Source organism: Oenanthe melanoleuca, chromosome 18, assembly GCF_029582105.1.
Source record: "Oenanthe melanoleuca isolate GR-GAL-2019-014 chromosome 18, OMel1.0, whole genome shotgun sequence".
NCBI lineage: Eukaryota > Metazoa > Chordata > Aves > Passeriformes > Muscicapidae > Oenanthe > Oenanthe melanoleuca.
This window is the reverse complement of record NC_079351.1, coordinates 9550614-9573055: the sequence shown is the minus strand read 5'-3', so window position 1 is coordinate 9573055 and position 22442 is coordinate 9550614. Positions and strand designations below refer to the sequence as shown.

The window sequence follows — 22442 nt, the reverse complement described above, 5'->3', positions numbered from 1 at the left end:
GGGAGCAGGAACAGACAGCCTGGGAAGAATATAGAGAAATTGTCCAAGCAGCCAAGGAGCAGAGGAAAGCTAAGGCTGTGACAGAATTAAACTTGGCCAAGGATATCAAAAGCAACAAGAAAAACTTCTGTAGGAATGTTGATCTTAAAAGGAAAATAGGAAAACTTGGGCCCTCTCTGGAAGAAATTGGGTCACCTAATCACCTGGGATCTAGAGAGAGCTGAAGTACTCAATGAGGATTTTGCTTCTGTGTTAACCAGCAAGTGCTCAAGCCACATCATCCAAGTTGCAGAACACAAAGTCAGGAACTAGGAGAATGAAGAACCATCCACTGTAAGAGGAGATCAGGTTTGAGACCATTTAAGGAACTTAGAGATGCACAAGTCCATGGGACCAGATGACATCTATCCACAGGTCCTGAGGGAACTGGCAGAGGGATGGCTAAGCCACTATCCATTATACTTAACAAGTCATGGCTGTCTGGTGAAGTTGTCAGTGTAAAAGGGGAAGTGTAACCAGAGGTGTTTAATATCTCTTTAGCCAACAGGAGCTGTGGGTTCAGAGGCATCCTCAGCAAGTTTGCTGATGACACCAAACCACATGGTGCAGATGCCATGATGGAGGATGTCACCCAGAGAGACCTGGAGAGATAGAAGAGATGGGCCCATGTGAACCTCATGAAGCCCAGTATGGCCAAGTGTTAGGTTTTGTACGTGTTTCTGGGCAATCCCAAGCACAAGTACAGGTTGGGTGGAGAATGGATTGGGAACAGCCCTGAGGAGAAGGACTTGAGGATGTCACTGGATGAGAAGCCCAATGTGTCCCAGCCATGTGCAGCTGGGCTGATCCCCCAGTGTGGGCAGCAGAGAAGGGTTTCTGTCCTTCTGCCTCACTCAGGTGAGACCCACTTGGAACACCATATTCAGCTCTGAGGCCACAACATAAGAACAATGTGGACCTGATGGAATGAATCCAGAGGAGGCCATGAAGTTGTTCCAAGAGCATCCTCTACTCTGGAGGCAGGCTGAGACAGCTGGAGGTGTTCAGCCTGGTGAAGAGAAGGCTCCAGGGAGACTTTCTAGCAACCTTGCAGTGCCTAAAAGGGACTGGAAGTAAGCTGGAGAGGGGCTTCTGACAAGGACAAGAGGGAATGGCTCCCCACTGTCAGGGAGCAGGTTTAAATTGGATATTAGGAAGACTTTCTTCCCTGTGAGGGTGCTGAGGCCCTGGCACAGGTTGCTCCATCCTTGGTTCAAGACCAGATTGGATGGAACTTGGAGCAGCCTAGGGTAATGGAAGGTGTCTGTGGGTGGGGAGGGCTGAAGGGGTCTTTGTTTTTTTCCTGGTTGGTGAGTTTGACAGCAGAAGCATGTAGATGGGAGACAGGCTTTCAGATGAGTCCATGGTTTGTTTATGTTAGCAGACATGGAAACAAGGATAAACTGAGGTCTGCAAGTCTCTTTATTGAACTTGTCTTTTGGATGTCTGAGCTGAACTCTATGTTGGTGAAAAGCTTTTAAATTCTGCAGGAGCAGAAATTTCTGCAGGAACTTAAATGTAGACTCTGTAATGACTCACAATTGTTCCTTGTTGAAGGGGTATAGATATTCAAATGGCCCAAATCATTATCTCAAGGATTTCTTTTATTTATGGTACAGATTGACAGGTCAGACTAGGTACTTTCTGATTAATTAAAACATCATCAAGAAAAGAAATAAACATCTGCTGTTAAGCTGCACTGATCTACATAGCAGAAATCACAAAACATCTTATGATACTTGCCTTAGCACAAATTCATGCACAGGCTTATAATAACCCTTCTTGGAGAATCTCCCACTTCTTTTGCAATTTTAAGTGTAGAGATTGATATATCTGCACTAATGTATGTATGCTCTTCTTCATGTATCAGAAGTGACCTCTGAGACCCACCCCAGTAGTTCAGCTACACTCCAGCCTCTTATTTCTGTGACAAAATCCTTCTCCCTTATACTATCCTGCCCTGTCTATGACTCTCAGGCACCAGCACTATCACACTATCACAGAGAGTGTTCCTCTGCTTTCAGAATCTTACCAGCACATCTGCCAAATGCTTTTCGTAATACTTACTTCCCTCTTAGTGGCTTTCCTAATGTATTCCTCTTAGGCATTTCTTACAAGATTCACACCATCACAAGGGAAAGATAAAAGCTGACATTCCCATTGTACAGCTGGGGTAGCTGCAGCACAGACATACCAAGCAATCCATCCTAGGTCGTGCAGAGAGTCGGTGGGAAAGCCAGCAATAGAATCCATAAGTCCTGAATCCAAGTTCTTTAAGTGCTTTGACTAGTCCAGATTCTCTCCTTAACACCCTTGTCACATTATTTATAGGAGATGTATTCATATAGCCACTAAGACATCAAAATTTTCTAATTATATCTAGTCATGTCAAATGACAATTATGCCCTTAGTTCAGTTTGCCAGACAATGCTTAGCCAAAGAGGGTTTGCCAAAATATTTTTGACCGAAGAAAGAGTAGGCATCTGTAGCATCTGCAGGCGAGATCGTATAAAACGTCCCTGCACCACGTCTGCCCTGGCTCCACAGAAAGCTCCAAGGTAAGAGGATGGGTCTGCAGGCTGGCAGGAAGGGGATGGCAGCCTCATGTGCCACCACATTCCTGCTGCCTCCCGTGCTCCTGTCCAGGAGGGAACTCCATTATAAATCTGTTTTCAAGGCACCTGCATATTTTCACTTTTGATTTCTGTGCAGCAGCAATTTGGGAACTGCCATTTCTGTTTTACAGTTCTGACCAGCTGCCAGCCCACAAGCCACACAACTGGTGTCACAAGAGGTAAGATGCTGATTTACTAATTCTTAGGGGCAGAGACAGATCCTTTGGGGTGGGGTGTCTGTACAGCTGAGTGAATGGTATATAAGGTGCTGGGGTGCTGAAGGCTGGTAAGATTTTCAAGTGAATAATTGAAACAGTCCAGGTTGTAAGGGATCTCATAAAGTCATGTAAACCATTCTTTAAGGAGCTCTGTTTGAAGTCTCTGACTATTCATGACAGGCAAAAAATCCGAATGGGGACATTCCTCACTTCTGCTTAACTCACCTAACAGGGAGTGAGATGTGCCTTCCCATCACTGCTGTTGTAGCTGTGTAACTGAACTGAGAATACAGTAGGAAAACTGCAAAATTCAGCATTTTGTCTCAGAATATGTAAATTAATGTGATATTTTGTCCAAAATTTTCCATGGAGTCACTAAAGCAGTAAGACTAGAAAGAGCTGTAATATAAGAAACCAAGCTCTGATTGTCACTTCTGTAAAGGGCAGTGCTGCCCTTTGTTCCCTACACTGCTTGTTCTCTACCTCACAAGAAAAGGAAGATGCAGCTCCCATCCTCTGGAAGCCACTACCTGTTCCTCCAGAGATAAATGAAGAAATATGTTACATTTTCTCATTTCAGTACAACTAAACACAAGATTAAATATTGTATTAATATCAGGTACCTAACTCTATACAGAAAGAGATATTTAAGTGTTTTCCTAAGCTGCCCAATGTTTGGAATTTTTTTCCTCAGGACAGGAGGAAGAAAAAAATATTTCATAGAAATTAATACAGGCTTTACAGTTCCTTATTTTTAAGTGCTTTATTAGAGCTTTAAATCTTTGAACTTTGTTTTTCTCTAAAATTCTACTAATTTTTAAAAAGCAAAAGAAAGTACTAGAAAAGGAGCTCAATGTGGTTTGAACAACACTAATCTTCTTTTAACAGTCACTTTGCACTTTATGCCTGGATTAAAGCAGCTAATAAAATTAGAGAAAATGGTATTATTAATACAATTATAAAAAAGTTCTGAACCATTAAGAAGTTGAGTTTTCAGTTTGCAGTTCAGACAGTGGAATATGAAAATTCAGAGCTTTATGAAAAACTATCAGTTGTGAGGGAAGACTGTTATAATAATTCCAAATTAATTTTAATTTTAACTGCCTAAGCAGTTGAAATAATTTTTGAGGTTCTTTTTGAGGTTCCACAGTACAGTGCCTGAATAGTTGAATTCTAAGTGTCTGTAGATTATTTAAATGTGATTTCAGTCCAAATCTCCCAAAATATAATTTTGATGTTTCCCATAAATATTGATCTGCACAAATGCAAAAATTCACAATTCCTTCCAAAAGGCTACAAGCAGTATTAATATTAAAATATTAATAGCTATATTAATTATTATTCCAGTTTTTCTTTTCTTCTCCTAGCAAGTATTTACTTTTTTTGCAAATTTGATCAACATATCTGCTCTTCCACAGTGTTCTCTGCTGACAAGGCCCTCCATAACGTGCAGCCATGTCTACGGACGCGGAGATGGCTGTTTTTGGGGAGGCGGCTCCTTACCTCCGAAAATCGGAAAAGGAGAGAATTGCAGCCCAGAACAAACCTTTTGATGCCAAATCATCCGTCTTTGTGGTACATGCAAAGGAATCATTTGTGAAAGGGACAATCACGAGCAGGGAATCAGGAAAAGTCACTGTCAAGACTGAAGGGGGAGAGGTGAGTCAAAAACAAGGCTGAAGGAAAACATTTGATCCCCACTCTGGATTCTTAGCTGAGATGTGTGTCCTTATTCCTCTGACAGACCCTGACCGTGAAGGAAGATCAAATCTTCTCCATGAACCCTCCCAAGTATGACAAAATCGAGGACATGGCCATGATGACCCACCTCCACGAACCCGCTGTGCTGTACAACCTCAAAGAGCGTTACGCAGCCTGGATGATCTACGTAAGTGGCAGCAGCAGCTTCCTTTGGGCAGCCTCAGGAGCTGCTGGGCCAGGCTCAGGGGAAGCCAACATGCTGTGTCCCTTCCTCACAGACCTACTCGGGTCTCTTCTGCGTCACTGTCAACCCCTACAAGTGGCTGCCGGTGTACAACCCCGAGGTGGTGTTGGCCTACCGAGGCAAGAAGCGCCAGGAGGCCCCTCCACACATCTTCTCCATCTCTGACAACGCCTATCAGTTCATGCTGACTGGTGAGTGCCTCTGTCTGCCTCAGAGGCATTGGACCATTACATTCTCTGAGGAGTTACTCTGTCTCAGCAAAAGACTTTTTTCAAAGCTTTCTTGGTTCTAACACATGCATCTATTGTGGGGTTTACTATCTTCATAGCATTTTTTCTACTGCTTTAAATGAAAGACACCTCTGCACTCAGTGATGTGCTTTGGAGGTTTGTTTGTTTAAATCAAGCTGACTTTATCAGGCAAAACATTAAACTTACCTGACTATGTTTCATTCTTTCTCTGCTGTTCATTGAGTTTTAAGTGCTGTATTTCTGCCTTGTTCACAGATCGGGAGAACCAGTCCATCCTGATCACGTACGTACACCCCCTGCGCGGGTCCCTGCGGGGCTGCCCGGTGCCAGGGCACCTCCTGCCTGACCACGCACCCTCTGCTTCTCTCTTGCCTTTGGCAGCGGAGAATCCGGGGCCGGGAAGACTGTGAACACAAAGCGTGTCATCCAGTACTTTGCAACAATTGCAGCCAGTGGGGACAAGAAGAAAGAGGAGCAGACGTCGGGCAAAATGCAGGTGAGTGAGTAGACAAATGGTGGATCAATGCTTTCAACTGTTGCTGTCAGGATGTTTGGAAAGGATAACTAGCAATAATTGTCTCCCTGCAGGGAACGCTTGAGGATCAAATCATCAGTGCCAACCCACTGCTGGAGGCCTTTGGAAACGCCAAGACCGTGAGGAACGACAACTCCTCACGCTTTGTGAGTTGCTTAACAAAATCATTCCTGTAACATAGTAAAGAGGAGTTTATGTCAGTCATTCTTTTCTGTTGTTCAGCCATCATGTTTTCAAGAGTAAAACTGAATTATTTTGGCATGGCTTTGCCACTTTTCCTAAAGATCATTCTCCAGATTTCAAAACACAAGGAACTATATCTGTTTTACATTAACATGCAAATTAAAATATCAGGTCATATGGCATTTATCCTAGAACATATTGTCATGTTAAAAATAGCTTTGTCTATTTTTACTTATATTTCTGTTAATTTTCTAAGAGACAGAAAGAGTTGCGGGAAAAAAGGAATGAGGTTAGGAAAAGAGGAAAAGAAAAGAAAAGAAAAGAAAAGAAAAGAAAAGAAAAGAAAAGAAAAGAAAAGAAAAGAAAAGAAAAGAAAAGAAAAGAAAAGAAAAGAAAAGAAAAGAAAAGAAAAGAAAAGAAAAGAAAAGAAAAGAAAAGAAAAGAAAAGAAAAGAAAAGAAAAGAAAAGAAAAGAAGAAAAAGGGAGGGAGGGAGGAAGGAAGGAAGGAAGGAAGGAAAGAAGGAAGGAAGGAAGGAAGGAAGGAAGGAAGGAAGGAAGGAAGGAAGGAAGGAAGGAAGGAAGGAAGGGGAAGAGATGAATAATATATTTGCTGTATTTCAGATTTAATTAATCAGAAGTGAAATTGTTTATTAGATCACAATTCAGATTTAAGCAGCTGAACTACTTAAATTGCTATTTCTGCATCATTAAGGTAAATTCTCTCTGTGTGCAGAATATAGTTAGTATAATTTGCCTAATGAATTTCACACATTCCTTCACATTTGTACACACAGCATACATAAAATACAGTTGTGCCACTGCTGATTATTTTCATAGTCAAAAATGAAAAAGACAATTTTATGTTAGTAATGGAAATACAGGTGATTTTAAGAAAATGTCTCTAGGCAGAAATCTTGTGCCCAATGGAATAAATGAGAAAATTCTTCATTTCAGACATACTTTTTATGCTGTAAATCTTAAAACACTTTTATTCCTTTAAAGGGCAAATTCATCAGAATCCATTTTGGTGCCACAGGAAAACTGGCTTCTGCAGATATTGAAACATGTAAGACACTCTCCTGAGCAGTTTACAATCTGTCCATTCTGCCATTTATCCATGCAGCATATTTTCACCCCACCATCTATAGTGTCTTCCCTGTTTTCTTCCCATCTTCCATCTTCTCTTTACTTTTTTTTTCCCCCCGCCGTTTCTTCTTATTTCTAACTAAATTTTCCCTCCAGATCTGCTGGAGAAGTCCAGAGTTACTTTCCAGCTCAAGGCGGAAAGGAGCTACCACATCTTTTATCAGATCATGTCCAATAAGAAGCCAGAGCTAATTGGTAGGAAGAATTACTAACTTGGAGGAAGATTGCTAAATATCAGCTCACACTACTACTGCCTTGACTAAACTAAGCCTACATGACCCATCTTCTTTTCAGACATGCTCCTCATCACCACCAACCCATATGACTACCAATTTGTGAGTCAAGGCGAGATCACTGTCGCCAGCATTAACGACCAGGAGGAGCTGATGGCTACAGATGTAAGTAGCAATTCAGAGTATTGTAACTACTGTCATCTCCCAGGCAAAGCTTTCATTTTACTGTTCCTATTGCAGAGTGCCATTGACATCCTGGGCTTCAGTGCTGATGAGAAAACAGCCATCTACAAGCTGACAGGGGCTGTCATGCACTACGGGAACCTGAAGTTCAAGCAGAAGCAGCGTGAGGAGCAGGCAGAGCCTGATGGCACCGAAGGTACCAGCAAAATCTTTGGCTGACCAGTTAGAAATAGAAGTGGCGATATTAATTCAGTATTTGGAAGACAGAGTAGAAATGTGTTTAGGTGAGATGGTACATATGTTTGAAACTGCCTTCCACAATACACTCTTTCTTCAATTGCTGCATATCATTATCTGCAATATGAAATGCATGTGTCCAAAAATCTCTTCTGAACTACCATTCTAAATTAGCATAACTTACTCAGTGTGCTTAGACACACTGAGAAGGAACAGAATTTTTTTTTTTTAATTGTTTCTGCTTAATCGTTAAAGAAAATAAAGACATTATATTCAGTTATAGAACTTCTACTTCATAAATGATTTTTAGGGGAAAATTAGTCATGAATTCCAGAATAAATTTTTAATAAATACATTGTTTCTAGATGTTTCTGTTAAGATTTTTAAAGACACATATAGCCTTTAAATGTACTGCTCTGTAAAATAGTCAATGCAAAGATAATTCATTTGAATAATTATATCACGGTTCCTCTGAGATTCATTAAGCAAAATTTGATCACAAGAACATTAAATACTGCAGCTGTTTTGGAAAGGGTTCCTCACTCAAAGTGCTGCAGGTCTTGCTAGTCTTAATTTTTCTATCTCCTTGTCCTTGTATCCTAGTTGCTGACAAGGCTGCCTACCTGATGGGTCTGAACTCAGCAGACCTGCTCAAGGCCCTCTGCTACCCCCGAGTGAAGGTGGGGAATGAATACGTGACCAAGGGCCAAACTGTGCAGCAGGTAACAACAACCAGTTGGTGACTGGGAACCTCTGACTTGAATCACTTACTATTTGCTCTGGATATTGCACTTCTTCTACTCCACTCTTCTTTGGTTTAGGTGTACAATTCAGTGGGTGCCCTGGCAAAGGCTGTGTATGAGAAGATGTTCCTGTGGATGGTTGTTCGCATCAACGAGCAGCTGGACACGAAGCAGCCCAGGCAGTACTTCATTGGTGTCCTGGACATTGCTGGCTTTGAGATCTTTGATGTAAGGATTTCAGGTTTGAGGGCTGCTCTTGAAGGGAAGGACTGTTATATCAGAGAAATAATATTCCTCTAAAGATTTAAAATTCTAGTAATTTGCGATTTTATGCAGAAAAAAACCCCAGTAATTTTCTTTTATAGCAGGAAACAAAATCCTCCAAAGCTCCATCAGTACAAGCACAGAATCATGTTGTTTGTGCAGAAGGAGCAAATAGAATTTTATATGTTGTATTATTGCAATTGTTTGAGGTTAATGTTAAGGATTAAAGAACCCAAAATAATTCCAATAAATTTATAAAAGAGCTTCTGGGGCAGAATTAGGAGATTTCTTGGCAAATATGTAATGAGTTAAAGATGTTCAAATTGTTTAAAGAACCAAGGAATGAATAGTTATGTGTTTAATCAGAGGTATCAAGGGTTTTAAATTTGGAGACAAGAGCATACACTCAGCTATTTGCTGAATAAAAAAAATGCCAAAGTATTTTATTAATTTTAGGAGATTCACTACAAAAATTTGCTAAAAAAAATTCCTCATTTTCAATATGTAGGTATTTCTTTCTGGAGCTACATATAGGTTCTGATATGGTGTGGTCCTGGTAATACAGTGTTTTAACTGTGGAGATTTATAAAGGGTGAAAGGAGAAGATGAAGAACTGGACATATTAATGAGGGTTGGTTGTGTTTTTCTTCCACTGAGCAGTTCAACAGCCTGGAGCAGCTGTGCATCAACTTCACCAATGAGAAACTGCAACAGTTCTTCAACCACCACATGTTTGTGCTGGAGCAGGAGGAGTACAAGAAGGAGGGAATTGAATGGGAGTTCATTGACTTTGGCATGGACCTGGCTGCCTGCATTGAGCTCATTGAGAAGGTATGTTTTTATTTCAAGATGTCTTCCATTCAAGAACCCAATTTTTTCAATTTCCCATTATTAGATTCTTGTATTTAGTTTTAATTGTAGAAATACATCTTGACCTATTTTGCTGATTATAGATATTGCATTATAGATATTATGAAGTGCACAGAAAATTATAGAAGTAATTCTCACACATTCTCTGCATGGAAGGTATCTCCATGCTTGGATAAAGGATATTATCTTCAAAAACACAGGGCAGTTCCTAAATTAAAATTAAAACATTTTTTAGGGTTCTGGAACAAAGTTATCTGGAAAACACATTTTTTCTGTATGGTTCACAGCACAGCAAGTACAATGGCTGACCTCTGAGAGGAAGAAACGGAAGTTTCTTGTAGCTCCATACAATTTAGGGCACTGATTGAAAATTCAAAAACAGAAGTAAATAAGCAAGGGACACATTTGTGAAAAATACTTTTAAATATATGCTTTCTCCTAATGAACTTCAACATGGTCTTTGGCATAGGTAACATTCCTGAATCACAATGCCAAAGTGTAAATCAAGCAGGTGAATCTGTTAAACTCACTTTTTAGAAATAAATTTTCTATATTGCAAAGTTTGTTTTTCACCTTCCTGTCTTTTACTACACTCCCTTTGAGACCAAGCCATAATTGTATACTCTACAGGCATTCTCTCTTGTTTATTGAACTGTCTTCCAGCCCATGGGCATCTTCTCCATCCTGGAAGAGGAGTGCATGTTCCCCAAGGCAACTGACACCTCTTTCAAGAACAAGCTCTATGACCAGCACCTGGGCAAGTCCAACAACTTCCAGAAGCCCAAGCCTGGCAAAGGCAAGGCTGAGGCTCACTTCTCCCTGGTGCACTACGCTGGCACAGTGGACTACAACATCACTGGCTGGCTGGAGAAGAACAAGGACCCTCTGAATGAAACTGTCATTGGGCTGTACCAGAAATCATCTGTGAAGACCCTCGCTTTACTCTTTGCTTCTTATGGTGGAGCAGAAGCAGGTTATTTTTCTAAATTTTATTTTCAACATTTGGGATATGTAAAGATGAAAAAAAAAAAATAATAATTGAAAAACTTTTTTTTTTTTTTTTTTAAAGAGGCTGGTGGTGGTGGTGGTGGCAAGAAGGGAGGCAAGAAGAAGGGGTCTTCTTTCCAGACTGTTTCAGCTCTTTTCCGGGTAAAGTATGGATTCATTTTCTATAAAGTGACATGAACATAGTGTCAAAACGGAGCTAAATATACTCAGGCTTGTATTTTGGCATTGGTTTTCTAAAGAAGCAATACTAAGTTTGAATTGTTTTTTGTAGTGATTTTCTGTTCACATTCAAGGTTTCAGTCTTCATTTGGCTTTCTGAATTTCTTATAAATGGCCACTCACATTTTTTGTGAAAAATATTTTTCATAATCTGTCATGTTCTTTTACTTTCTCCAAAATAAGGTGAAGAATTTTAAACATTTTTCTTAATGAGAATACTTTTCATTAAAAAGTGTGTAGAAGGTTTTACTAAATCTAAACTTTGAATTTGAAAGCTTCTTTCTCCTAAGATTTATTATACTCATTCCTTGGCATCTAGGTACAAAAGTAAATTTCTTTAATCTAAGCTACTGTACTTGATCCCACAGGAGAATCTGAATAAGCTGATGACCAATCTGCGGAGCACTCACCCCCATTTTGTGCGCTGTATCATCCCCAATGAGACTAAAACACCTGGTAAGATGCTCAAGCAGAAAGATCCTTGCTCTGATACATCCATTCCCCTCTGCACTGCAACCTGTGCCATTCATTTGTGCTCTGCATTGCCAGGTGCCATGGAGCACGAGCTGGTGCTGCACCAGCTGCGCTGTAACGGCGTGCTGGAAGGGATCAGGATTTGCAGGAAGGGATTCCCCAGCAGAGTCCTCTATGCTGACTTCAAACAGAGGTGAGAGCCCTGTGCTTGTCAGCATCATTAAAAGCAACGTTTGTTCATTCATGGGTCCATTTTAGCTGTGTTCTAGTTTTAATAAGAGCTGGTGGGGTTTAGTGGCTACTGTGTGTTGGTTGGAAAAAATAGTCTTATCTTCCTCTAATTCCACAGATACAAGGTGCTTAATGCCAGTGCCATTCCTGAGGGACAGTTCATCGATAGCAAGAAGGCTTCTGAGAAGCTCCTTGGGTCAATCGATGTGGACCACACCCAGTACAGATTTGGACACACCAAGGTACAAATGCCCCCATTCCCTGTGTCCCTGGGCTTTGCTCTACCTGACAGTGATGTGGTGCTACATTGCCTCTCTCAAGGTGTTCTTCAAAGCTGGGCTGATAGGGCTCCTGGAGGAGATGAGAGATGAGAAGCTGGCACAGCTCATCACCCGCACCCAGGCCAGGTGCAGGGGATTCCTGATGAGAGTGGAGTACCAGAGAATGGTGGAGAGGAGGTACACCTTCCTCTTCTTCAGTTAAAGTCACTCTACTTGGGGGAAATTGTTGACACTCATCAGACTGAGAATACACATTGTACATTTTAATTCTTTCTCAGGGAATCCATCTTCTGTATCCAGTACAACATTCGTGCATTCATGAATGTTAAACACTGGCCATGGATGAAGCTGTTCTTCAAGATCAAGCCCTTGCTGAAGAGTGCAGAGTCTGAGAAGGAGATGGCCAACATGAAGGAAGAGTTTGAGAAAACCAAGGAAGAGCTTGCGAAGGCCGAAGCAAAGCGGAAGGAGCTGGAGGAGAAAATGGTGAAACTGGTGCAGGAGAAAAATGACCTGCAGCTCCAAGTGCAGGCTGTGAGTAACATTTTTCTATACTTTTATGAGTAAATAAAATCTAACTCTTCCTTCCTAATACAGGACTCTCAAACAACATATTAAGCTTTCTAAAATACTTTAAGCCTAATACCAAGGCTTAATAAAACTAAAGGTAAAATTTTGGCCACATTCTTTCTTCACTCCATCCTATTATTGTGAGGTAGAGTCTAAAAAGTATTAGTTTTTAGTCTTCATACCTACATTTGTCCATGTGAGTTCATAAGAGAGACATTATTTGAGATAGAAATCCTATTGTAGTCACTGTAGTGTATCTAGTGGTGCAGAGACAGTAGTTTTACCTACTACTCTGCCTTAACTCAGTAGTCAAAATGAAGAGCTGATTACCATTCGTTATAGTACCTCCTGTACCTACTACTCCCAGAAGAAAGATTGCCATTAAAACTTAAAACACAGGCATCATCTCCATATGTCTGTCTCCAATGTCTTTTGGCTTCCCAGAACCATAAAAAACATTTTGGCAATACCCTTGAGTTGAAATATCTATTTCAGGGAAAGATGCATCTTATTCTATTGTCAACTGGCAGCATCGGCTGACTATAAAGCTACTAATGTGAATTTCAAATATTTCCTTGGTGGTATAGTTATTTACATTTCTCAACACTTCCACATAAATTTGAATTTAGTACATAATAATATACAATCACATCCTAAAGGAGAAAAGGAAAATACCGATTAAATCTAAGTGACTTTCTGATATACTCAAAATAAATAGGGTGAAATGAAATGTAGCTAAACACAGATGTATTGATAATGCAAAAAGGCCAACAGGAAGAAAACTCACTAAAAACTTATTCTAGCTTTGTAGTTTGTAATGTAATTTCACAGCGTGTTTTTTCCCCCAAATTCTGAAAGTATTACCAACTGACATCAGTTCCTTCAGTATTAAATAATACTTCCTGTATTTTCCCACCAGGAAGCTGATGCTTTGGCTGATGCTGAGGAAAGGTGTGACCAGCTCATCAAAACCAAAATCCAGCTGGAAGCCAAAGTCAAGGAGGTGACTGAAAGGGCTGAGGATGAAGAGGAAATTAATGCTGAGCTGACAGCCAAGAAGAGGAAACTGGAGGATGAATGTTCAGAGCTGAAGAAAGATATTGATGACCTTGAGCTAACACTGGCCAAGGTGGAGAAGGAAAAACATGCCACCGAAAACAAGGTACATGCATTGGCAGTCATATAAAGGGTCAGGACATTACAAACTCTCAGAGTAAGAGGCAACTTACTAAAAGACATGCTGGCTTCAGAAAATCTTGAGCTGGTCTTCTCTGAGAATCCAAGTGATAAATGAAACACAAAACCAGTGAAAATGCTTCCTTCCAAATTTTAAACATGCTTATATTTGTAGGTGAAAAACCTGACCGAGGAGATGGCAGCCCTGGATGAGACCATTGTGAAGCTGACAAAAGAGAAGAAAGCCCTCCAAGAGGCCCATCAGCAGACCCTGGATGACCTGCAGGCAGAGGAGGACAAAGTCAATACTCTGACCAAAGCCAAGACCAAGCTGGAACAGCAAGTGGATGATGTAAGCACACAGACATAGAACAGGAACAGGACAGGTATAGAGTCCAGCATTGCTGGTAGAGCACTGATGGTTTTGTTGTGTTTAGCTGGAAGGGTCCCTGGAGCAAGAGAAGAAACTGCGCATGGACCTGGAGAGAGCTAAGAGGAAACTGGAAGGAGACCTGAAGCTGGCCCAGGACAGCATCATGGATTTGGAGAATGATAAGCAGCAGCTGGATGAGAAACTGAAGAAGTAAGTGTGGCTCTGGGGTACCTGAGTGCTGGGCTGCAGTACTTGCATTTTTTCTTTGAGATTTAACACACTTCATTTGGCCCAAAGGAAAGACTTTGAAATCAGCCAGATCCAGAGCAAGATCGAGGATGAACAAGCCCTGGGCATGCAATTTCAGAAGAAGATCAAGGAGCTGCAGGCAAGTGTCTGTTCCTTCCCCTGCCTTGCTCAGGCTCAGCTCAGGCAGGAGGAGGGCACAGGTGTGAGGGGTCCCTGCTGTTCTGCAGGCCCGTATTGAGGAGCTGGAGGAGGAAATTGAGGCAGAGCGAACCTCTCGCGCTAAAGCAGAGAAGCATCGGGCTGACCTGTCCAGGGAGCTGGAGGCGATCAGTGAGCGCCTGGAAGAAGCAGGAGGTGCCACAGCAGCTCAGATCGAGATGAACAAGAAGCGTGAGGCAGAATTCCAGAAGATGCGCCGTGACCTGGAAGAGGCCACGCTGCAGCACGAAGCCACGGCTGCCGCCCTGCGCAAGAAGCACGCGGACAGCACAGCTGAGCTGGGGGAGCAGATCGACAACCTGCAACGTGTGAAGCAGAAGCTAGAGAAGGAGAAGAGTGAGATGAAGATGGAGATTGATGACTTGGCCAGCAATATGGAGTCTGTCTCCAAAGCCAAGGTATGGAAAAACATGGAAACAACATGAAAATAAATAATGTTGAAGTCTATCCTTTAAAATTATGGATAGGTTACTGTCCAACTCACTGTCTCTCTATGGAACTTGTTCCTAACCTTCTAACTTCAAGCAACAGTCTATAACTTGCAAGTCCGTTCACATTTTTCTGGTTAGAATCCTGCTGTTTAGAATGGGAAAGCCTCTAGCTCCTAATCTTCTTTCATTCCCTGTGATCTCCCCAGGCCAACCTGGAGAAGATGTGCCGCACACTGGAAGACCAGCTGAGCGAGATTAAGACCAAGGAAGAAGAGCATCAGCGCATGATCAACGACCTCAATACTCAAAGAGCTCGTCTGCAGACAGAAGCAGGTGAGAGAGACCCATATGTTTGGCCATGGATCTAAACCAGCTAGTTTGGGTCATAAAGGACAATTTGAATGTGTTCTTATTTCGTTCTTCCCCAGGTGAATTTTCACGCCAGGTAGATGAAAAAGATGCTCTGATTTCTCAGCTGTCAAGAGGCAAACAGGCTTTCACACAACAGATTGAGGAACTCAAGAGGCATCTGGAGGAAGAAATTAAGGTTATTCCTAATTTCTTACCACTGGCAACTGACAACACTTGTAACTTCACACTGCCTAGTGGAGACAGGATCTGCTTAGCACAAGCCATCCTGGGGGACGGCTTTGTTTCTGCAACAAGTTTGATTAATGGATCTTGTCCTCCAGGCTTACAGCTGTCCTTTATTACAAACACTCTTCCAGCACTCATGTTTTAGTGTGAGATTAATTCATTGGAAGAGATTTCCTGGGATATTACCATTTATTGACCCAACTCCGCTCTCTAGGCCAAGAATGCCCTGGCCCACGCCCTGCAGTCCGCTCGCCACGACTGTGACTTGCTCCGGGAACAATATGAGGAGGAGCAGGAGGCCAAGGGGGAGCTGCAGCGAGCCCTGTCCAAGGCCAACAGTGAAGTGGCCCAGTGGAGAACCAAATACGAGACGGACGCGATTCAGCGCACGGAGGAGCTCGAGGAGGCCAAGTACGTGGGGAACGAGGATGGCAAACGATGGCAGAAGACTGAAATTGATCTAGGGAAATTGGAATCTCCGAGAAAGGGTTAAGACAAGAATGTAAAAAAAGGGGAGAGATGGATGGAGAGAAAAAGTGTAGATTAGAAGGGAAAATACTGGCTTTAAAAGTGCTAAGAAAAGCCTAATCCTCCATAGGTGATAGTTTACAGGAATGTAATTTTGTATCTGTAAGAAAAGTACTTGGCTTAAAAGTATCAAACTGCCCTCTCATGACTGTATAGAACTGATGCTCTTCCAAGCTCTAATATGGAACTGTGCCTCTCTCCTCCCAGGAAGAAGCTGGCCCAGCGTCTACAGGATGCAGAGGAACATGTTGAGGCTGTCAATGCCAAATGTGCCTCCCTGGAAAAGACAAAGCAAAGGCTGCAGAATGAAGTGGAGGACCTGATGATTGATGTGGAGAGATCCAATGCTGCCTGCGCTGCTCTGGATAAGAAGCAGAAGAACTTTGACAAGGTCTTTTGGCCTCCAGCACCAGCACTCCTGGCCAGAGCATGGCCCCGTGATGGCCACAGCCCTACTCACAGCCCCTTTCTCTGCAGATCCTGGCAGAATGGAAGCAGAAGTATGAGGAAACGCAGGCTGAGCTGGAGGCCTCCCAGAAGGAGTCGCGCTCTCTCAGCACGGAGCTGTTCAAGATGAAGAATGCCTATGAGGAGTCCTTGGACCACCTGGAGACAATGAAGCGGGAGAACAAGAACTTGCAGCGTAAGTCCCTGGCCTCTGCTCCTCACTGCCCTTTCTCACAAGCTTGTCCCTCTGCCACACTTAACGGCTCAGGGCCTGCAGGGATAAGAACATGCGTGGCCCCTTGATGCAGCAGAGCCTTTCTCCATTCAGCTCTGTGCCTGACCATGCTGCTTTTCACCCTTCCTTGCAGAGGAGATTTCCGACCTCACAGAGCAGATTGCCGAGGGAGGAAAGGCAATTCATGAGCTGGAGAAAGTCAAGAAGCAGATTGAGCAGGAAAAGTCTGAAATCCAGGCTGCTCTGGAAGAAGCTGAGGTACATGACCACAAATCACTGGTGTCTGCAGTAAACAAATGAGGAAATAGGGCTGAAACGGCCTGGATTCCCCTCCCTTCTGGCTGGAGAGTGCAGAGAGCTTAGATTTTTGGAAATATTTTGCAATTCCCAAGAATGTAGGAAGAATGTTTATCAATGTTTATCAATGTTTGTGTCCACTTGTCCAGGCCTCCCTGGAGCATGAAGAGGGGAAGATCTTGCGCCTGCAGCTTGAGCTCAACCAAGTGAAGTCTGAGATTGACAGAAAGATAGCAGAGAAAGATGAGGAGATTGACCAGATGAAGAGAAATCACCTCAGAATTGTGGAGTCCATGCAGAGCACGCTGGATGCTGAGATCAGGAGCAGGAATGAAGCCCTGAGGCTGAAGAAGAAGATGGAGGGAGACCTGAATGAAATGGAGATCCAGCTGAGCCATGCCAACCGTGTGGCTGCAGAGGCACAGAAGAACCTGAGAAACACCCAGGCAGTGCTCAAGGTATGTTACATTAAGAATGTGCACTTAAGGGTTTACTTTGTCCAGTACTTTGCTGCGGTCCTCGAGGTACATTCCAGTTTCTTTAATAACTCTCCTTATTTGAAGAACCCAGTACTGGATGCAATACTCAATGTGAGGCCACACAAAAACGTAATAAAACAGGAATTCAGCTCCAGCTCTGCCCTTTCTTTCATAATTCTATCCCCACACATCCTGGCAGCATCTCTGTATTCTTCCAAAGACATTTGGTGCTTTTTCTACCATCTTATGCATTTCCTTCTTTCATTTCAGTTTGATCTGAAGGTCCTTGCTCAGCCATGCTGATCTCCTGGCTCCCTTCCCTGATTGATTACACACAAGAATTGAGAGATCTTGCACTCTAGAAAAAATGTTCTTAACTCTTTTTTGCTTCTTTATTTTTGAGGAGAGTTTCTTAAGGGGGTTCCATCCATGCATTTGTTGAACAACTCAATTCCACTCTCCTAAAATTCAGGGAGTTGACCTTACTCTTCATCTGTCATGAATCCCCATGAATCAATCTCCTGCAGACTTTTCTAATATACTTTGCATAGACCAACAATAAGTCCACATAAAAATATATACCTATAATTATATATATTATACTGCCATAAGAATTATTGGACTGATGGCAATTTGCGTTGCGCAACAGTGCTGTGTCGTTGTATAATTTCTCATTATTTTTCACCTTGTAATTTCTTTTTATTCTCTTAAAGGACACTCAGATACACTTGGATGATGCTCTCAGGACACAGGATGACCTGAAGGAGCAGGTGGCCATGGTGGAGCGCAGAGCAAACCTGCTGCAGGCTGAAGTTGAGGAGCTCCGGGCAGCCCTGGAGCAGACAGAGCGGTCGAGGAAACTGGCTGAGCAGGAGCTTCTGGATGCAAGTGAGAGAGTTCAGCTTCTCCACACTCAGGTTAGATTCAAAATCTCATGGGCCATTTTCTTCCTTTACAGATCGTCATCCATGTAAATTCCTAAATCAGCTCTTGTAATAGAATTCTTTATCTGAACCAGCACTATTACACTTGTACAAAGAAATGCATTACGGCAAAATGAGTAGGAATGCATTAGCAGTCAGAAAAACTACTTAAAATTTCAATAATTCTATGCTATCTAGCTGTGTATGACAAGATATATCAGGAATATGCTGATATTAGATATTTACAGGATTACTTTACATTGAAACATCAAATTTCTTAAATAATTGCTCTTTTAGAAATAACTGCACAAAATTTTATTGTTCAACAGAACACCAGCTTGATCAACACCAAAAAGAAGCTGGAAACAGACATTGCCCAGATCCAGAGTGAAATGGAGGATACCATCCAGGAAGCCCGCAATGCTGAGGAGAAGGCCAAGAAGGCCATCACAGATGTGAGCTGGGTGCTTCTGACATTGCTGATGGTGAATGTACTCTGTCCAAAATATCTCCGGCCCTAAAATGGCTTTGACCTTTTGCTCTGACCAGGCGGCCATGATGGCAGAAGAGCTGAAGAAGGAGCAGGACACCAGTGCCCACCTGGAGAGGATGAAGAAGAACCTGGACCAGACAGTGAAGGACCTGCAGCACCGTCTGGAAGAGGCCGAGCAGCTGGCACTGAAGGGAGGGAAGAAGCAGATCCAGAAGCTGGAGGCCAGGGTGGGTAGGGCTGGGGCTGTGCCTGAGTGAGCGTGTCCTTGGAGAGACATTGCCAGGGAAGCTGCAGGGATGGGCTTGTCGTTGCAGGTGCGGGAGCTGGAAGGGGAGGTTGATGCTGAGCAGAAGCGCAGCGCTGAAGCCGTGAAGGGTGTGCGCAAGTACGAGCGGAGGGTGAAGGAACTGACCTACCAGGTAAGGCAGGAGGTCTCCTGCTCTGACAGGGTTTGCTCACAGCGAGTCACATTTTGCACACACCATCCCCAAGGGGAACTGTTAACCTTGTGTGATGGACGACTATGAATTAACTCTCTATCCTGTTTGCCAACCTCCCTAGTCTGAGGAAGACAGGAAGAATATTCTCAGGCTGCAGGATCTGGTGGACAAGCTGCAAATGAAAGTGAAATCCTACAAGAGACAAGCTGAGGAGGCTGTAAGTATTGCTTGGAGAATGGGCAAAGGCCACATTCCATTGGGGCAGGGCACACATTGAGTGAGGCTGAATATCAGGAGAGGGGTATGAAAGAAATTCCTGAGACATAATCATCTTGGTCACAGTGTTTTGTTATTGTGTCATGAGGCCTTGGTGAGCTCTGGGCACCCTGCAGTCAGGGAGGTTCATTAAGGGAAATTCTGCAGCCTGTTTCACACAGGAGGCCAGAATAAACAAACCCCGGGGCTACACCCACTGCCAAGTTCCCAAATCTCTGCTAATAATCATCAGCAGAAGGCTTCAGGGTCTTCTCAACCCAAAAAGTCACACCAACAATTGGGCAGGAAGTAGTGTGAGAGTAGGTACAGAAATGATGAATCCAAGGGGTAAAATTGCTCCTCACGTGTGACACAGTCCTGGTGGAGCTTGTCCCAGTGGGGTCCTGAAAAGGGGAGGATGAGGAGCTCTGTGTGAGGCTGATGTGTGAGCAGTGGTGGGAGGGGATGGAGAGTTGCAGCCCCACTAGACTGACTTGCAGCAGGAGTGAAACCTCTGCCCTGAGTTCCTGACCCGATTCCCTTTTCTCACACAGGAGGAGCTGTCCAATGTCAACCTGTCCAAGTTCCGCAAGATCCAGCACGAGCTGGAGGAAGCCGAGGAGCGGGCTGACATTGCAGAGTCACAGGTCAACAAGCTCCGAGCCAAGAGCCGGGAGTTTCATGGCAAGAAAATAGGAGAGGAAGAGTGAGAATGTCATGAGGAATCAAAGTGACCTGAGGGCTGCACAAAATGTGTCCCCTCTGTCACTTCCTTCTTGAATTGCTCATAACCATGTCAATATGTAGAGAATAAATACCATAGATTTCTTCGCATGCACAGCAGAATCAGTTATTTTGGTCATTACAATTCAGTTCTGCAGTTACACATGTTTGGGGCATTTTCAAATGGAATATTTATTTCACTTTAACCCTTGTGTAACAGTAGAGCTTTACTTATCCCACCTCTGGTATTTCTCCACTGCACCTTACTGCATTGCAAAGGAGGGAATAAGATTAATTTAATTTCCATATTGGGAGAGCATCAGGACAAAGGCAGGACAAGCACCTTTTCGGTCCTGGCATAGAAAAATATTTTTGCCTTTGTGAGTCATGTTTGTACATTGATACAGTACTCAGAGGTTTTCATTGATGGTCCCATTATCTCTAGGGCAAATGGTATTTAGAGGCAAGTTGCCCCAAGGGCAACCGTATGTAGTACTGAAAACATCTGTATGTGTCTTGAGTCCTTATGGAGGAACTTAGTCAAGGACTTGATGTGCTGCTTTAGAACAAGGCAAGCGAAGGCCAATAGCTCTAGAGAGAGGCTTGTAACTGAGCAAATTTAAAGATCATACAGCCTTTTTAATAACTTAATGAATATGGTGTTAACAATCGGTTTCAAAGAAAAACAAATGACATATTATTTGCATAAGAGGATATTGCAGTGCCTACTCCCTCTGTGAGACAGTATAACCAATATTAATGTAGTATGTTCCTGCTGTAAATTAAATTGAACTTAATTGAACAGCTTCGTAGAAGTCTGAAGAAGAGGATAACCCCAAGCAGTCTAACATGTAGAGCCACCAGAACAAGCTGGGAACAGCTGCACTACTGTATAGCATATCCATACTGAAATGTATGAGCTTTTGTACTAAGGAATAATTTAGAGTAACATACAAAATACAAAAAGCTAAAAGAGCTGGTTTTCATCATGCAAGATAAGTGAAAATAATACTGAGAACATTACAACTTGAAAGAAATCATAAAATCTAACACTTTATAGAGGTAAAAATTCATAGATAATAATGACAGTGTCCTACCTGAGTCTTGCAGCACTGGATAAGTGGAATGGAGATACCAACTGTATTTGGGCTGAACTGAGAAGAAATAAGACATCTACAAGGTGTACTGGTTTGAAGTCTTAAACAAATGACAGGCTGTTTCCTGCAAGGCAAGAAGCAGTACTTAGAATAAGGAAGCACATTTGTAGCAGTACTGGACCCAGGCACATCTCATAGATGCCAAGGGCAGATTCTACATGCAGATACCATTTTCCATTTTACCATCAGAATGGAGGCTTGGCTCTATGAAACTACAAGAATGCTTGTGGGTCCCTCAAGATTCCTGGCTAGGTCTACACCTCTTTGTTTATGTGGAAAGCTTCAAGGAGCTTCGAAACTGCTGGGGAAGGGAGCTGGAGTTGTTGGGAAGGAGATGGTGAGAAACAGAAGGAAGCCTTTTGCTCTGTACCACAGCAGTGTGTTCGCAGCAACACTGTTCAGGACTGGCAGGTCCTCCTCCTCCCAAACACACTGAGGTTTACACCCAGGGAATCCTCTCATAAGTAAATATGAAAGTGGTTTTCTATGCAGAAGTTAAATTTATTTAAGGAAAAGATGACACCCTGTATTGACTCTTGTGTCACTGTAAGTGATGCTCTTCAGAGACATCATTTCTATGTGTGAAGTTAGGAAAAACTTCAGTGCCAGTGATAGCTGGGCAACAAAGAGAGGAAATGACACCTCACCTTTTCCCTTCCCACAATATGCTATTAAGAGATAGGTGGTATTCTTTATTTCCAGGCAAATCCTTACCTTCCACACCTTGAAAGAAAGCAGGAGAATTTTGTTTGTTCTAAAGAACATATTTCTTTAAACAAACAAGCCAACAAACAAACCCCAAAAACACAATTCAAAAATCAGTGTATTGCAACTGTGGCTCAGTGAAAACATTAAATATTTCCAGCTCCATCTGTACCTCTCTAAACCTGCTGAGAGACTAGAAAATATCACAACAACTTTGGGGACTACATTTCAATGCCAAAACTCCCTGCTCCCTTTGGACAGCATTACAATCATCCTACAAAATGACATGGAAGAATCAGGATGCTCTGACATGGATGAATCAGGATGCACTTGAAGCACCTGAAACTGTTGGGGCTCCTCTCTCACCTGTAAGAAATGATGGCCTGAGGATTTATTACTAAATGCTCAAGTGATGAAAGGTAACATTTCAGGTTCCTTCAGAGAAAACACCTTGGGCCAGAATTTCAATT

The 22442-nt window shown here is 42.7% G+C and overlaps 1 protein-coding gene across 1 annotated transcript; it reads left to right on the top strand.

Moving 5' to 3' along the window:
- Positions 1-2644: 2644 nt before the first annotated feature.
- On the top strand, positions 2645-20225 carry LOC130260669 (myosin-1B-like). Its single transcript, XM_056506285.1, has 39 exons — positions 2645-2833; positions 4291-4531; positions 4617-4760; positions 4852-5008; positions 5324-5351; positions 5450-5564; positions 5657-5749; positions 6789-6852; positions 7029-7127; positions 7227-7330; positions 7406-7544; positions 8189-8307; positions 8407-8556; positions 9253-9423; positions 10126-10435; positions 10532-10611; positions 11058-11145; positions 11239-11356; positions 11513-11636; positions 11716-11852; positions 11954-12209; positions 13165-13407; positions 13597-13773; positions 13859-14004; positions 14092-14182; positions 14271-14660; positions 14900-15026; positions 15122-15240; positions 15505-15701; positions 16026-16209; positions 16296-16461; positions 16634-16758; positions 16947-17255; positions 17990-18193; positions 18529-18654; positions 18749-18919; positions 19007-19111; positions 19254-19349; positions 19942-20225. The coding sequence occupies exons 2-39, from the start codon at positions 4328-4330 to the stop codon at positions 20095-20097; spliced, it is 5832 nt and encodes a 1943-aa protein (XP_056362260.1). The 5' UTR covers positions 2645-2833; positions 4291-4327; the 3' UTR covers positions 20098-20225.
- The last annotated feature ends 2217 nt before the right edge of the window (positions 20226-22442 follow it).

What these genes read in the sequence shown, in the direction of transcription:
- LOC130260669 (XM_056506285.1), top strand. Translation starts at nt 4,328, where the DNA reads ATGTCTACGGACGCGGAGATGGCTGTTTTTGGGGAGGCGGCTCCTTAC. An exon ending in TCGTCTGCAGACAGAAGCAG is followed by an intron (nt 15,027 to 15,121) that starts GTGAGAGAGACC and finishes GTTCTTCCCCAG; the next exon opens with GTGAATTTTCACGCCAGGTA. An exon ending in CTGCTCTGGAAGAAGCTGAG is followed by an intron (nt 16,759 to 16,946) that starts GTACATGACCAC and finishes CCACTTGTCCAG; the next exon opens with GCCTCCCTGGAGCATGAAGA.